The sequence below is a fragment of the Fistularia commersonii genome, chromosome 1, assembly GCF_037954325.1.
Source record: "Fistularia commersonii isolate RoL2024-O1a breed Wild chromosome 1, RoL_Fcom_v1.0, whole genome shotgun sequence".
Lineage (NCBI taxonomy): Eukaryota > Metazoa > Chordata > Actinopteri > Syngnathiformes > Fistulariidae > Fistularia > Fistularia commersonii.
Genome location: NC_141284.1, coordinates 187,691 through 202,157, shown reverse-complemented (window position 1 = coordinate 202,157; position 14,467 = coordinate 187,691). Strand labels below are relative to the sequence as shown.

Here is a 14,467-nt window from a genome sequence, read left to right as displayed (position 1 = left end):
CATTGTGATGGACTCTGACCTGAACGGGGTTCCAGGACAAAGTCATACTTCAGTGTTTCTGGTACACAAAACAAAAACAAAACAGAGACCAGTGGGAAGAAAAGAACAAAGAATTGGAAGAAGCCAATTTCTACAAGAAGGCTGCCTTATATACGCTACTGGAAAAGAAAAGATTGAATCTGCGTTCTTTACCATTAGTTATTTGATTATCCAAATGAAAATAAAAACCTGTAGATGATTTATCAAAGTTAGTGTCCTGTCTTCCTGCTCCTCCTCTTCCTCTTCTTCTAATTATTATTATTATTATTATTATTTTTATGATTATTATTATTAAGAATATTATTATTGAAATTGCCTGATAATACGTTTTTGGAGCTATGGCGACTACAGGGAATCCATGCAGTGTCTCGTTACAAGAACAGCTAAAATTCAGAACAATCCTGGGTTATATTTGGCTATATTAATGCTGTTGTTTTCATGCCCCAATTTGAAAAATAAAGTATTATCTAACAAGTCTTCTTCTTCTTCTTCTTCTTCTTCTTCTTCTTCTTCTTCTTCTTCTTCTTCTTCTTCTTCTTCTTCTTCTTCTTCTTCTTCTTCTTCTTCTTCTTCTTCTTCTTCTGGTCGCTCCCTTTTCTTCGACGTTGCTCTCCAGACTTTATTGATGGCAAAGAAACCCAAGTGTTTTCAGTCCGACGGAAACGTTGACCACTTGTGATTGGCTGAACGCAGCTCTGTTTCCAGATATCATTGGCTGTTCTTCCAGTGGTCCCGCCTCTTCCTGAATTCCGCAGCACCGCTCTCCTCCCATTGGTCGAGGCGGGTCAGAGTGCCGAGAACAACAAACAAAGTCGGGCAGAAGCGTCGGGATGGATGCAGGTAGGAGAGACCGAAGCGAATAACAACGTCTTTTTTCCTCTGGGTTATTGATTAATGGCAGTTTGTAAGTATTTCCAACATCCGGGCGGAAATCCCAGGGCCCAAATCAGCTGTCAGTCCCACAGAGACAGTGGTTAGCCTCGGTGACGTTAGCCTGCTAAATTGATGACTAAAGCTAACTGCTAACTAACGCTAGCCTGCTTCTGTTGTTGCTAAACCTGGCAGATCCGACGGTTCCCCGGAGTGCCGCTCCCGGGGCCGGTTAACTGACAATGTGACGTCCCGATGTCATCTGTTTTACTGCCACGCGTTCACTCTTTAAACCGCTCCCTGTCTTGGGTGGGATTGTTCATGCTAATGCTACGTGACGCCCAAGAGGAAACATCCCAGCCGATGCACTGTCACCATCCCATCACCGCCGGCTAACTTCCCATTAGCACTTAGCGAGACGCGAAGTTCTCCTTCTGATGGAGGGATAAAAACTCCTTCCCATTCTCAAAGGCATTCACTTGTTACCTACTACTAGACATCCAACTACCTTATGTACCTCCGGACCAGTGAACCTCGTCAGATAGTTGTGTCATTATGCAAGCTAGGCAACAGGCTTCTCCCAATAGGCACCACATTGTTGCTGCTCAACTGACGTTTAAAACCTGAATCGGTGTGTGAATACACCCTGTAGTCTGTCACCACCGCGATCAGCAGGCCCACATACGGGGTCTGTTTGTTCGGGATACCTGGGTGGGATTCCGGCTCCCTCATCTGCACACTGCATTCTTGAACACTGCTTTACCTGCAGCCTCTGAAATCCTCCTGCATGTCTTTCCCTCTTCATCATTCAGTCCATGCCTTATCGATTATCCAGTTGTCAGCTTAGCCTCCGCTATGACAGGCGCACCACACCTCAGCGTGGCCTGTAGCCCGGCTGGGAGTCGGTGAGACAGATGGATAGAGTCTCTCCGTAGAAGTTAAACCTCACGTTCAAAATCTCTCCAAATGTTTTGAGGGGAAAAGAAGCCATGGATCCCCCGACTTTCTTGAGAAAGTGTTCAGTTCTGCTGCAGTTCTTCTGATTAAGCAATATCATTCATGATATACATATTTATAAAGCCATTTCCATCAAGTACTATACATGTGTGATGGGATGAGACGACGACTCAGACAGTTTCAGTTATCAGTACATTTGTTGAGGGACTCAGAGGGTCAGAAGCTTCAGATGAAGCACCTGCTTTCACAGCAAAGGTGAGATTTTTGGTTTGAATGACTCGATGATACAGTGCAGTGCCCAAGACAGCACTGCGGAAACCCATTCTACTGAAAAGGTCAAGTCTCACAGAGTCCAGTGCTGGATTCTGTGAGACTTGACCTCTTGAATCCTCTCAGTGCTGTATTGATCCCAGCCCGAGCAGTAACTGGCCAACGTATGGTGCTGGAAAACAATTGTGAGAATAATGGAACCCCGATCCTTTCGGCATAATGTTGGGTCCCCTGTTGGCTACCTGCTGTGTTTCCCGTCTGTGTTTGGTTTATTAGGCAGTCAGCACGGCTGTGCAAACACTACCTGTGAGATTTTCACTCAGGAAAGCAGTGCAGGTTTCTCCATGAGGGAAGCCTCGATGACCACGCGCACTGTCTTCTTTTTTATCTCCAGCACTTCCACAGCTGACTAAAATCTTGTTTTTCCAGCTACGTTGACATATGATTCGCTTCGCTTTGGAGAGTTTGAAGATTTTCCTGAGACCTCGGACCCTGTATGGATCTTAGGGAAAGAATACAATGCTCTCACAGGTAGGACCGTGGAGAAGTAAGCATGAACGGACAAGAAACAAGATAATAACGAGATGATAACGACTCTGCTTTCTGACCTTAATTTAGAGAAAGATGACATTTTATCAGATGTCACCTCACGCCTGTGGTTCACATACAGAAAAAACTTCCCTCCCATCGGTAAGTCCAGAGGGCAAATGAGTGATGTCACGAGTGCAGTTTTTTTCCTGTTGTAGTAGTTTGGCTTTGGGTTGAGTTTATAACAGGTGTAATGTTTGACTCCTGACGGTCTCACAGGTGGGACAGGACCCACCTCAGACACCGGGTGGGGCTGTATGTTACGGTGTGGACAGATGATCCTGGGCGAGGCCTTGATGTGTCGACATCTAGGCAGAGGTAGGTGAAAGCGGCCGCACCACAGAGGCGGTCCAGCTTTGGTGGTGGAGCGGGCCTGATTATTGTTTTCATTTTCAGACTGGAGGTGGGCCAGAGACCAGAAACAGAGAGAGGAGTACATCAGTATTCTCAACGCCTTCGTTGACAAGAAAGACAGTTATTATTCCATCCATCAGATAGGTGAGCTGGAGCCACCGCTCAGCCCCGCTTCGAGCAAGAGCTGTTCTACGAGCTGCTAAAGACGTTTCCTGTTGTTTTCTCGAACTCCTCCATCCTGCAGCCCAAATGGGAGTCGGGGAGGGAAAGCCTATAGGCCAGTGGTATGGACCAAACACAGTCGCCCAGGTTTTAAAGTGAGTCCTCGAAAGATGCCCGTGAAACCTGTTTGACCGTCAGCTCTCATCTGTTCTCGCACTTACTGTCTTATTCATGTCAATGAGAACCGCTGTCCAGGTTCCATGAGTAGATGTGGAGCTTGAAGGACTCCGGTCTGAGCTCCAGGCGCGGTTGAAACGCCTCTGAAAGTTGACAAGCTGACGTTGTATCAGGTTTCACCGCCTCATCAGACTATCAGGCGGTGGAAATCCAGGTGTCGGACACTGGACGGAGACTCAGAGATGCTAACCCTCCTGTGAAAAGTGGCCAGCTCTCAGGGTCTTCTGTCTCCATCCCAGGAAGCTGGCGGTGTTCGACACGTGGAGCAGACTAGTTGTGCACGTGGCGATGGACAATACGGTGGTCATCGAGGAAATCAGTGAGTCCTGTCTGTCATTGATAGAGGCTCTGGCGCTGCGTGAGGTCTTCTGATCGAATTCTAAGCAGAAAGTTGGGATTTGTCTTCTGGCTGCAAAAGTCAGACATACAAATCCTGATTAGGAATCCGTTCCTCTGTATTTTCTCCCTGCTAAGTTCCTCCTATGTGTTACCACCACAGAGCGTCTTTGTATGCCCTGGCTGGAAACAGCTGCAGCCTGTGGTGCGGCGGCAGGAGGCGGGGAGCTGAACGGCTGCCTGGAAGGCGCCTGCGCTCTGGCCGAGGAGGAGACGGCTCTCTGGAAACCCTTGGTCCTGCTCATCCCTCTCAGGCTGGGCCTCAGCGACATCAACGAGGCTTACATCGAAACTCTCAAAGTAAGGCCCGTCATTAGTGTGTGGTGCGAAGCAACAGGCGGTTTGACAAAGACGTCGTCATCAGCCTGCTTTAACACATTTACACCAAGTATTAAAGCCTTACTCACGGCGCAAAGCCTGTTTGAACACGTTTAGATTCATGAACGAAAATTCTCTGGATCAGTTTTGAATACGTCATCAATAGTTCTAACCTATAGAGTGTCTTCGTGTGGAACGGGCGAGTCTATGAACCTATCGTGGTGGAACTCCATGATCCTGATGTTCTCAAGGACAACACTGACTCTGTGAGCGTGAAAAAGGACCATCCACAGCGTCCTCGTAATTGGGGTCTTCGTAATTAAACAAGTAAAAAAAATAAAAAACAAACTTAAACCGTTGTGGGGCAGGAGGGGTGAAGGCCCGTGGTCTCCCTCTTAATGCTCGTACGTGAAGTGACCACCAGAGAGGGCCAATGGTCTCCGGTGGCTTCAGCGAGTGTTGCCCCTCCACAGCTTGTTCCCCACACGAGGGTCCATCCGCCATCTCTGGAAGCTCAGTTTCAGCAGGCTTTACTCAGACACCCAGTTTTTCGTGTGTATTTTGTATGTCCATACCTCGTCCTGGCTCTGTCCTTACTGTCCCTGCTGCTGCCGCTTATGCCGAAGGTATAACCTGAGGACTATCTGATCTTCTCTACGGGCATTTCTTCAGGCTTTGAGCTGGAGTTAGTCCAGGGTGCAGTATAACATCGGTGTCTCAGCAAGAAGAAATGACCACGCGTTGAACATCATTTGTTTGTGTGGGCCTCCTCCGGGTTCCTCCCAGTCCTAAAACAGGCAGGAGGTTAATTGGAGACCCCAAACCTTCCAGATGTGTGAATGGTTGTATGTCCGTATATGACGTGTGAATGGTATTCGTCTCTGTGCGGGCGATGAACCGGTCCAGGCTGGGATAGCCTCCAGCCCCCCCTCCCGTGATTCGGAGTGCAGGATAAGCAGTGTAGATGATGAATGTATGACTGACAATCATTTTCTCTGTACATTGCCTGTATGGGGGAGGATGGCGTGAGACTCCATCACCCGGTCCTAATGCTCTGCATAGATGTCTCCTGTCACTTGCACGGTGTGACTTCTGTATCGATGATAAACCACGCGTCGATGTGACAGGGAGGGAGGTCAATCGTCTTGTTTCTGCCCACAGCAATGCTTCATGCTGCCCCAGTCGCTGGGTGTGATTGGGGGCAAACCCAACAGCGCCCATTACTTCATCGGCTACGTGGGTACGTCAGCTGCCGCCTCTCCAAACTCTCGCCCTTCCGCCCCAGACCTTGACTCTGACCCTGGCTCTTTGTTCTGGTCAGGGGAGGAACTCATCTATCTGGACCCCCACACCACGCAGGCCGCCGTAGAACCCTGCGACCGCGGCCGGGTCCCCGACGAGACGTACCACTGTCAGCACCCCCCCTGCCGCATGCACATCTGCGAGCTGGACCCCTCCATCGCAGCGGTAGGAGACCTCTGGCTTCTGTCTCCGCCTGCGGCCTGTCATTGCTGCAATGTGTCCAGAACCCGAGCGCGCTGTGGCTGACGGCGTTCTGGTGTCTGACAGGGTTTCTTCTGCAGAACCGAGGACGACTTTGACGACTGGTGCATGCACATAAGAAGGGTACGGCCGAGAACAGCTCTCCTCTGTCGCAACTCTGACCCGGGTGTTTCAAGGCGTTCCGCATCTCTCTCTTCCAGCTGTCCTGCAACAGAGGGGGTCTGCCCATGTTTGAGCTAGTGGACAGTCAGCCCTCCCACATGGTCAGCGTGGACGCCCTTAACCTCACTCCCGGTAAACGACCGCAGCGGGCAATCAGCCAACGCTCCCAATTTCTCCATGGAGTTCGGTCAGGGCAGCGCATAAGCACGCATTCGGCCATACCATATTTCCGACTTGACTGACATTGAAAGTCGTCGTGGGGCCAATTTCCCCCCCCTGCCGTATCCGTGACACCCGGCCGCGCGTCAGAGCGTCTATTCAAGGCCAGAAAAAGACTGTTTAACATCAGCCGTACAAATAAATGTTGGGACCGTGTCACCGTTGAGCTCAGTCCGCAACCAAGCGGTATCTTCTGAAGGTCTGTGTCCAGCTGTGGACGGGGTCAGCCCTTTGCGTCCAGCCAGAAACCGAGCAGAATTTATAATCGCGATTTTGAACATTGACACCGATATCAGCTGACCAGAGCTTTTCCAAATGTCCCCTCCCTTTGCAGACTTCTCCGACTCGGACCGCTTGGAGAGGTTCTTTGATTCAGAGGACGAAGAGTTCGAGATCCTTTCCTTGTGAGGAACACATGAACAATGATTTACTGTTGTCCACAGCAGAGTCTGCGTCTTCTCTGCATCAGACGTCCGCAGACCCCCGGAGGCGGCCCAGCTCTGCATCCGACATCCAAACTGCTTGATGGAAGCTGTAGCAGGAGCTCAGGATAAAATGTGTATGCACATCTTCACTCATGTTTTCATTGCAGTCTTAACCCTTTTAACGTCCTATTCAGTTCATGACGGTGCCTTTCCCCGAGTCTGCGAGCCCAATTGCCGTAACCGTTTCACGTTGCATAGACACGCCGTCTGCCACTACTAACTGACGCCTGTACTCAAACCAAACTAGACCTGACCACCAGTTCTAAACATCGCAAAGAATCCTTCGCCAGGTCATTGCGTCATAATTTATTGATGGACGCCACATGTAGAGAGCTGAAGAGATGACAGGAGTGCACCGGGATCCAAAAATAAAAGAGGCTGATATTGGCTCTTGTATTTTCCCTCGGTATGTCCGGTGTCCGATACACTCATTCGAAGCCAAGCGATTGGACGAGACCAGCTCCTCACGTCCACAGTTCTCCCAGAGGAAGCTCCTCGGCCGCCCGGATGGCACCGAGGCTTTCGCGCACGATGCTCTTGTGGACGTCGTCAATACACTGGGAGGCATCGATTACCTGGGGGACACGACTGAGATGGTGAGGAGTTCTCTGGTGGTGCGGCTGCAAGCTACATGTTCATCTTACCCACCTGCCAGTTGACCGACTTGTCCTTCATCAGCACGTCGAATTTGTGCTGAACCGCCTTCTGGAAGGCGCCGGTCTCATACCTCTCCTCTCCGAAGTGGCCTCGGAGAGCCGCCTCGGCCGGGCTCAGCTGGAGGAACATCACCAGGTCCGGCTTCGGAAGACCCACGTCCGGCTTCATGCACCAGTTCAGACAGAATCCCTGGAAAAGACCGACACGTCAGGACAGCCGCGGCGTCCCGTGGAACGGCGGCGCGGGGAGGCTGAACCCTCACCGGCTTGGCGCCGGTGAAAGCGGCTCCGGAGAAGGCGTATCGATCCACCACCAGCGTGACCCCCTGCTCCAGCTTCCTCTTCATCTGCGGCCTGAGGGCGGAACAAACGTATAAACATCTCGTCCAGGCTCGACCCCGCAGGCGGCCAACGACGTCGCGGTCCTCACACCAGCTCCCAGCGGTTTGCAGAGAAGAGCAGATGCACGGTGTGGTCCTCCAGGTCGCTCTTCTTCTCCAGATACGCGCTGATCAGCTGTCCGATCGTGGTCGTCCTGTCTGCCGCGGTAACGGGAGACCTTTTACTGAAACGGCTAAGGGTGCTGAGCTAAGCTAAGCTAAGCGGCAAAAAGAGACGGGACTCACCGGGGAACCTCATCATCTCGGCCGGGTGTCCTCTCTGCAGCAGCGTCTGGACAAGCTGCTTGCACTGGGTTGTTTTCCCGGCCTTGTCCACCCCCTCCAGGACAATAAGAGCCCCCCTTTTGCACGCCATCTGCCCCGCTGCAGCCCCGCTTCTGCCCCCCCCCGCTGCTGCTGCCTCGGTCCTCTGTCCCGGTCCGCGGGGCCAGCGGAGTTGATGTCGCTCCTCCGAGGTTGGATGTGCGGTTTCCTGTGACTATTTGCGCGCCAATTTGCGATTGACTGCCCAACCAGAGGTTCAGTGATGCACTTCCTGTTCCCCCCCCCGGGCTCCTCTCATCTGAACAGCGCCTCGTACGGTCGCTCTGTTGGAACAGCGCGTCAAGCTGCCGCTCTGAGCGTGTGTGCAGAGAAGGTTGTTCACAGCCTTTATGTGTTAGACAATGTAAGATAAAAAGACCTTTATTGCCACATTCAGTTCTAAATGCAGCGCAACGTCAGTGAAATTCAACTACTGCATTAACGCACCACGGATGAACCCGAGCAGGAGGCAGCTACTGAGCAGTAGAGGTTCGGTTTCTTGCTCAACAACACTTTGTCAGGCAGGAGTGCAGGAATCGAACCAAGAACACCATCCTGACCCCCAGAGCCAGGCGCCCCAGGGGCTAAAGGCTCACATGGAGGTTCTTTAATCTGGCAGGTGGATTTGTGGCCTTGATGGATGAAAACCAAGGCGACCCTCCACTATCTGAAACAGCTGGAGGAAAGACTCCAGACCAGGATATGTATTGACAAAGAAAGTGATGACCCCCACTTTTTCAAGTGTTGTATTTCACTCTTAAAGAGGTGTTAACCTTAATCCTATTCCAGCTTTGTGGAGGTGGTCAGAGCGTTCATCACATAATGATAATAATAATTCATCCTTTATTAATCTCTGTTGGGAAAGTCTTTCTCTGCAATGAACCCTTCGTGGATGAGCCATGAGCAGAGGACTGCCAGGGGAGCAGTCAGGGGTTCAGCGTGTTGCTCAACAACACCTGGACACACGAGGAGGAGCCGGAAATCCGACCACGAATGTTCGGTTCCAGAGACGATCGCTTGACCTCCCGCGCCGCCCCCAAGCCTTGTTCCCATGCCGGGAGTCGAAGTCCGGCTGACTGGGGGAAAACCAGGAATCCTAACCGCTAGACCATACCCTTGGCTTCATCCGCAGCAGGTGTGAGTGGGAGAGCTAGTAAAAGGAACAGCTGGAGAAGCTGCAGAAGAGCAACCTATGCAAAGCATGCATGTCAATGCTGCATGTGTAAAAAGGTGCAAAGACTCCCTGACACCAAGTCGGGGTCCTGTTTTCAATTCGCGGCCCCATCCTGGAGGGAAGAGCGTTTGTCCTCAAGGTGCTGATTAAGCTCTCCCTGAAGCAGAAAAGAAGTCTCAGCTAACCGCCGGCCGGAGGCTGACGCAGGAAAGGGTTCTCTCGGCCTGGACCAATGGAACCTCCTATACCAAGATGAGGACCATGTTGGAAAGCTTTAATGACGCCGGACAAAGTAAAAGGTACAGGCTTTCATGGTCTGAATGCAGGAAACGCAGAGTTATAACGGAGTCTCCTCCTCACGCTGCTCGGAAGGCAGCTGATGATGATGAACCTAACAGAAGCCATCATACTTTGCTCCTGTGGCAGTGTTTCAGAGCGTCTCTCAGAGCTGCTAGCACCATGTCCACGCTGGTCTTGCTGCTGTTACATCCCATCAGTCCCACCCGCAGCACCTGGACCACAAGGAGATTCATCGGGATCAGGTAGGCCAGACAGTGCCCGACGCATGAGTCCAGATGATCTCTTACCATGCCAACCGATGGCCCCAGACCACCAGAAATCTCTACGTTGTGTGTTTTCATGATGAATGTGGTGATCTCTTTCCAGTCGTACCCGTGGGGAGCGACGATCGTCGTAACAGTCGGCAGCCTGGCTTTCTGGAACATTTTCAAGTTGTTGTTTTACCTGTCAAGTTGCAGAGCCGTGTCGTGGCGATATTCTACCAGCTGCCCTGATTCGCCACGTGTGAATGGAAACTCACTTTCTCTTTCACGAAGAGTTTGAGGCCCATGTTCTCCAGACCGTCATGGAAATACTCTGCCACCTTTTTATGTCTTTCCCAGGAATTCTCCAGACCCTTCGATTGAAACCACACAAAAAACACCAAGCTGAAACCAGGTCGGATGTTCATGATGATATTACCCATCCGTCCATCCTTTCCCTACCAGCGGGGGGGGGGGGGGCTGGAGCCTATCCTGGCTGTGATTGGGCAAGAGGCAAGGTTCACCCTCAGCTGGGCTGCCACTAGCCCCTCACGAGGCCACAAGTGAATACATGTACCTGTTCACTTTGTCAATCGTACGTCTGGGCGGTTTAACAATTTCGCCTCTTAACCCTCTGGATCGCGGTAGGACACTGGAGAACCCGGAGGAGGCCCATGCAGACGTGAGAAAAACATGCAAACTCCACATAAAAAGACCCCCCTGGGTTATCAACCCATCTTCCTTTCATCATATAATTCGCAGCGTAAAAAGCTTGAAGATTTGTTTTTGCAGTTTTTGGAAGAACAGTTGTGTTAAGGTATAGGGTACAAATGAAAAGCTAAAGCCACATGCACTGAGGTTGCATGTGTGTTGCTTTTGGCTCCCTGGTGGCGCTTGATAACAGTGCACCCGGTTACAGGTGCAGAGGGTTGGTTGCGTTCAGCAGCTGGACCTCGGTGGCATCGTCACAGTCCTAGTCAGACTTGGAAAAGACAATTTTTTGTTAATTGCAACTTGTGCTCTCCCTCTGGTTTTGTGAACTTGTCATTGTGTATCGGCACATTTAAGATTATAACGTCCTTTTGCTTGTTCAGAAAAGCCTGTAAATGCCTGAGGCTGAGCTGGAGCTTGCAGAGATGACGAAGCCGAGGTTCTCTTTGGGAGTGAGCAGACCAGATAAGATCAGGAATGAGTTCATCAGTGGTCCAACAGCACATGTTAGATGTTTTGGAGAGAAGGTCAGAGAAACCAGACAGAGATGGTCGGGTCATGGACAGAGGAGGGAGCGTGAATGTATTGGTAGACGGATGCTGGAATTGGAGGTCAAGAGGAAGACCAAAGAGAAGGTTTATGGACATAGTGAGAGAGGATATGAAGGTAGTTGGTGTGAGAGAGGAGGATACAGACAATAGGGTTAGATGGAGAAGGTGGATTGGCTGTGGTGACCCCTGAAAGGAAAAGCCCAAAGGTGAAGAAGAAGAAGAAGAAGAAATGCATGTAAGTCTCACCTCCTCCACCAGGACCGTCAGGCCCTCTCTCAGGGAGTAAAAGTTGGAGACAGGGCCTGTGTGGTGGTACCTGCAGACACACGGCAGCGTCAGGCAAGGTCACGCTCCATCAGGTTCCATAGGTGCACTCACAAACGGCCTCTTACACTCTGGTCGGCTTGTCATCACATCCCCAGTAGTTGGCGAGCCAGTTTAAGTCCAAGAAAAACGACACCGGCTTTGTCTTTCGGTTGAATACTTTCTGACTGTGGGCAAACACGACTTCACAAACCCACTTTACATCCCGAATTATATCAGGGAGAAGTTTCTCACCAAGCTCGTTCACTGAAGGAGATGGGGGCTGTGCCCGGAGGAGCGTTCAGGACCTTCTGAGAGCCCGTATACAGGATGTCTATCTCTGCAAGTATCATCACACACAAAACATGGATGCAGCAAATGCCCTCCGCGGCTGCTTGAGGCAGGATAGGACAATACTTTTCCTGTGCATCGTGTATTTGCAAGTGTATTTGCAGTCCCTATGTCCTCTATTGTAAGTCGCTTTGGATAAAAGCGTCTGCCAAATGCAATGTAATGTAATGTAATGTACTGAACCTTGCTGGTCCATGTACAAAGGAGCTCCTCCCATCGAAGCCACAGAGTCAACCAGAAACAAGCAGTCGTACCTGGAAATGCAGGTCAGAGGTCAAGTGTCATGAAACATTGACATGACCGGGGCAAAGTGTGATCACGGCCTCTTACTTGTGGCAAAGCTGCCCGATGCCGTCCAGAGGATGGAGAACTCCTGTCGAAGATTCTCCATGCGCCAGGAAAAACAACAGCGGCCTGTGTTTGGATAAGGCCTGTGACATAGAGATCGACCCGTCAATCCGCACGTGCGTTTGCAGCAGAACACGTCCGACTTTCATCAGCTGCTCAGCGTCCATCACCTGCTCAATATCTGCGTTTGTGAAGAAACCACCTGGGGGGACTACAACGGTATTTACTCGAGCACCTGAAAGATCCATAAAAAAGACCATTAATTGCACAATATCTGGAAGTGCTACCGAGCCAGCGTCTAGATCCGGGGGGAAGCAGCGGTGGCTAGTGTTTACTGGAAAGTCAATTGTAAGAAAGAAAGAAAGACACGGCGGATTCTCTCGGCCCAGGTGAGGTTCTCCGTCGACACTCCCTGACCAGGTTGCCACGGGTCTCTTTGGACCGTGCTTTACTTCCTCTCCTGTTCCTATGTGCTTCCACTGGGCTGCAGATGGGGGCAGTGATGATCATTGAGACCACTGAGAGACAGGAAGCTGCAGGGACTGATGCTAAGCTAAGGGCTAAGGCATAGCGGCAGCAGTTCACGAGAGTCTCGAGATCTCTTCCAGACAAAATGCTCTCGTGAACGCTGAGAAAAAGGTTCACATGTCTGCATTCAGGTGTCAGTTGCACATTTTAGAACCATGGTGTTTGTGATGCCTGTGTGGGAGGAACGAGTGATGTCTGCCGATGAGGAGCAGTGGACTTGGACAAAGGTCTTTGTCAGTGTTTTCATTCATTTACACTAATCTACATCTCTTCATTCATTCATGCTTTCATCAGATATGCCTCTCGTTCTTTTTAAAAGGTCCAAAGGGGTCCGGAGTCGATCCCAGCTGTTGTTGGCTGGGAGGCGAGTTTAAACTCGGGAGGAGAACACGGTGTGAACATATAGAGAGAACCCAGGACGGAGAACATGGAGAACGTCCATCACTGGGTCAGCAGCAGGATCCTCATCCTCGTGTGGAGTTCTCAGAACTGTGCGACTGTTTTACCCTAAATCCCTCCCGTACGCCTTTTTATCTTCTACCTCCTGCACTCTGTGTTCCTGAGGTTCTCCATTGTGTCTTAGCATAAGAAAAGTCTTCTCAAAAAACAACGTCCTTGTGAGAAGAATCACAGGATCTGGAAAGATGGGCTTTCAGTGACTGCTGTGAAATCTACTGGAGGCCCAGCTATTTAAGAGGTTGATGTAAATCTATCAGACTCAATGTGGAAATGAATGCATGAATGACTAAAGGCCATGAAATGGGCCGGTGTGAGTCCGAGGCGAGGATCCCGAGTGCGTGTCGGGTTCTCCGTGGAGCAGGCTTAACAGTACCGATCCTCTCGGCCATGTCTGCTGCGCGCTCTCCCCAGATGCCGTTCACTGCCACCAAGACGCTCTCGCCTGGCTCCACCGCGTTGAAGAGGGCGCACTCCATGGCGGTGTGGCCGGTGCCGCTCACCGCCAGCGTCATACGGTTCCGGGTCTGGAACATGTACTGGATTCCACTCTTGATGTCGCTCATTATCTGTGAAAATGAGAACAGTTGGAAAGGCAGTGTGTCTATTGTTCTCTGCGAGCGGAGAGTACGAGGGCTTCCTGCCACCTTCAAGGGCCGAACCCCAGCTTTCGTCTTCGATGCACCGGGTCTGGGCGGCATTGGGAGGCAGAAATTTACCAGAAAAAGGAGTGCCTTCCTTAATCTGCAGGGTTTCTGATCAATGACCAAGATCTTTTAAAGATATATTGCCTTTTTATCATCATGACGGATCAGTTCCGATGCAAACATGTTTCCATCTGAGTTAAACATAAATGAGATTCCCTCGTCTCCCACACTTTACAACGATTGACCATATAGTGCCTTCCAGTGTCTGGAATTTTCCCAAAGTGTGCACTAAGATACTTCAAGGATGTCTTTGGACCCTCATGTAGAACCTCTAACAATACTTTAGTCCACCTTCACTGCAAGAGGAATGCATTTTTCCACATGTGTGTTTGTGCTGAAATGAATGAAAGAATCACAATGAAGATGGAGAACCCTGATAATTCTGATCTTTGTAACTGAGCTTCTGGTAAACAACTGCAGCCCCATGACAGAATATGTCAGCAGCTCAGACAATACATAAAGCTCAGCCATCTCTGAGGATTCTTTACAATCAGCTCAGTCAACCCAAACCGGGGTTTTCATGGACGCCACTATTGATCTGTATTCAACAATGGAGGTACCTCAAACATCTCGGGATGCATGTGCCCGATGACAGGACTGGCCCCAGCCTGCAGGATTCGCGGAGGAACATTTGAAGGTCCGGGTCCAAACATGTGCCGGTTGGGCACCGTCAGCGGTTTCTCCAGGCGTCCTGGAGGCGGGACGGAGACGGAAGACATGTTTCCAGCAGGGAGGCGAGCTCGGTAAAAGTAGAGCGGGTGGCGAGGAAGGGTGAGCTGAAGCCAGTGGAGTCCACACCCTGCGTCTGACCGGTGAGACCCTCGGACTGGAGGTGTCACAGCACTGCCCCCCTCGGTAAACACTCGGCGAGCCTGA

General features: G+C 50.8%; 3 protein-coding genes across 6 annotated transcripts; 1 reads left to right on the top strand and 2 right to left on the bottom strand.

Moving 5' to 3' along the window:
• Positions 1 to 802: 802 nt before the first annotated feature.
• On the top strand, positions 803 to 6,947 carry atg4b (autophagy related 4B, cysteine peptidase). Of its 3 annotated transcripts, none has more exons than XR_015107998.1 (13): positions 803 to 879; positions 2,566 to 2,667; positions 2,755 to 2,826; positions 2,944 to 3,042; positions 3,121 to 3,222; positions 3,323 to 3,395; positions 3,717 to 3,796; positions 3,977 to 4,173; positions 5,353 to 5,431; positions 5,513 to 5,658; positions 5,775 to 5,817; positions 5,895 to 5,988; positions 6,410 to 6,947. XR_015107998.1 is itself a non-coding variant. In XM_086171121.1 (13 exons), exons 1-13 carry the CDS (start codon positions 870 to 872, stop codon positions 6,481 to 6,483), a joined length of 1,185 nt encoding a protein of 394 aa, XP_086027247.1. In that variant the 5' UTR covers positions 803 to 869; the 3' UTR covers positions 6,484 to 6,947. The 3 variants fall into 3 exon arrangements, 1 of the variants encoding a protein (XP_086027247.1); XR_015107985.1 differs by having other exon boundaries at positions 5,761 to 5,817; positions 5,895 to 6,274; XM_086171121.1 differs by having other exon boundaries at positions 5,761 to 5,817.
• dtymk (deoxythymidylate kinase (thymidylate kinase)) lies at positions 6,848 to 8,181 on the bottom strand. Its single transcript, XM_086171742.1, has 5 exons — positions 7,843 to 8,181; positions 7,647 to 7,755; positions 7,480 to 7,570; positions 7,209 to 7,406; positions 6,848 to 7,135 (listed from the first exon to the last, which is right to left on the bottom strand). The coding sequence occupies exons 1-5, from the start codon at positions 7,970 to 7,972 to the stop codon at positions 7,025 to 7,027; spliced, it is 639 nt and encodes a 212-aa protein (XP_086027868.1). The 5' UTR covers positions 7,973 to 8,181; the 3' UTR covers positions 6,848 to 7,024.
• Positions 8,182 to 9,349: 1,168 nt separating this feature from the next.
• On the bottom strand, positions 9,350 to 14,438 carry agxta (alanine--glyoxylate and serine--pyruvate aminotransferase a). Of its 2 annotated transcripts, XM_086171341.1 has the most exons (11): positions 14,152 to 14,398; positions 13,261 to 13,453; positions 12,071 to 12,135; positions 11,883 to 11,983; positions 11,736 to 11,806; positions 11,457 to 11,541; positions 11,291 to 11,389; positions 11,145 to 11,214; positions 9,915 to 10,010; positions 9,682 to 9,810; positions 9,350 to 9,606 (listed from the first exon to the last, which is right to left on the bottom strand). In XM_086171341.1, the coding sequence occupies exons 1-11, from the start codon at positions 14,308 to 14,310 to the stop codon at positions 9,499 to 9,501; spliced, it is 1,176 nt and encodes a 391-aa protein (XP_086027467.1). In that variant the 5' UTR covers positions 14,311 to 14,398; the 3' UTR covers positions 9,350 to 9,498. The 2 variants fall into 2 exon arrangements, with proteins under 2 accessions (XP_086027467.1, XP_086027381.1); XM_086171255.1 differs by lacking the exon at positions 9,915 to 10,010 and having other exon boundaries at positions 14,152 to 14,438.
• Between the last annotated feature and the right edge of the window lie 29 nt (positions 14,439 to 14,467).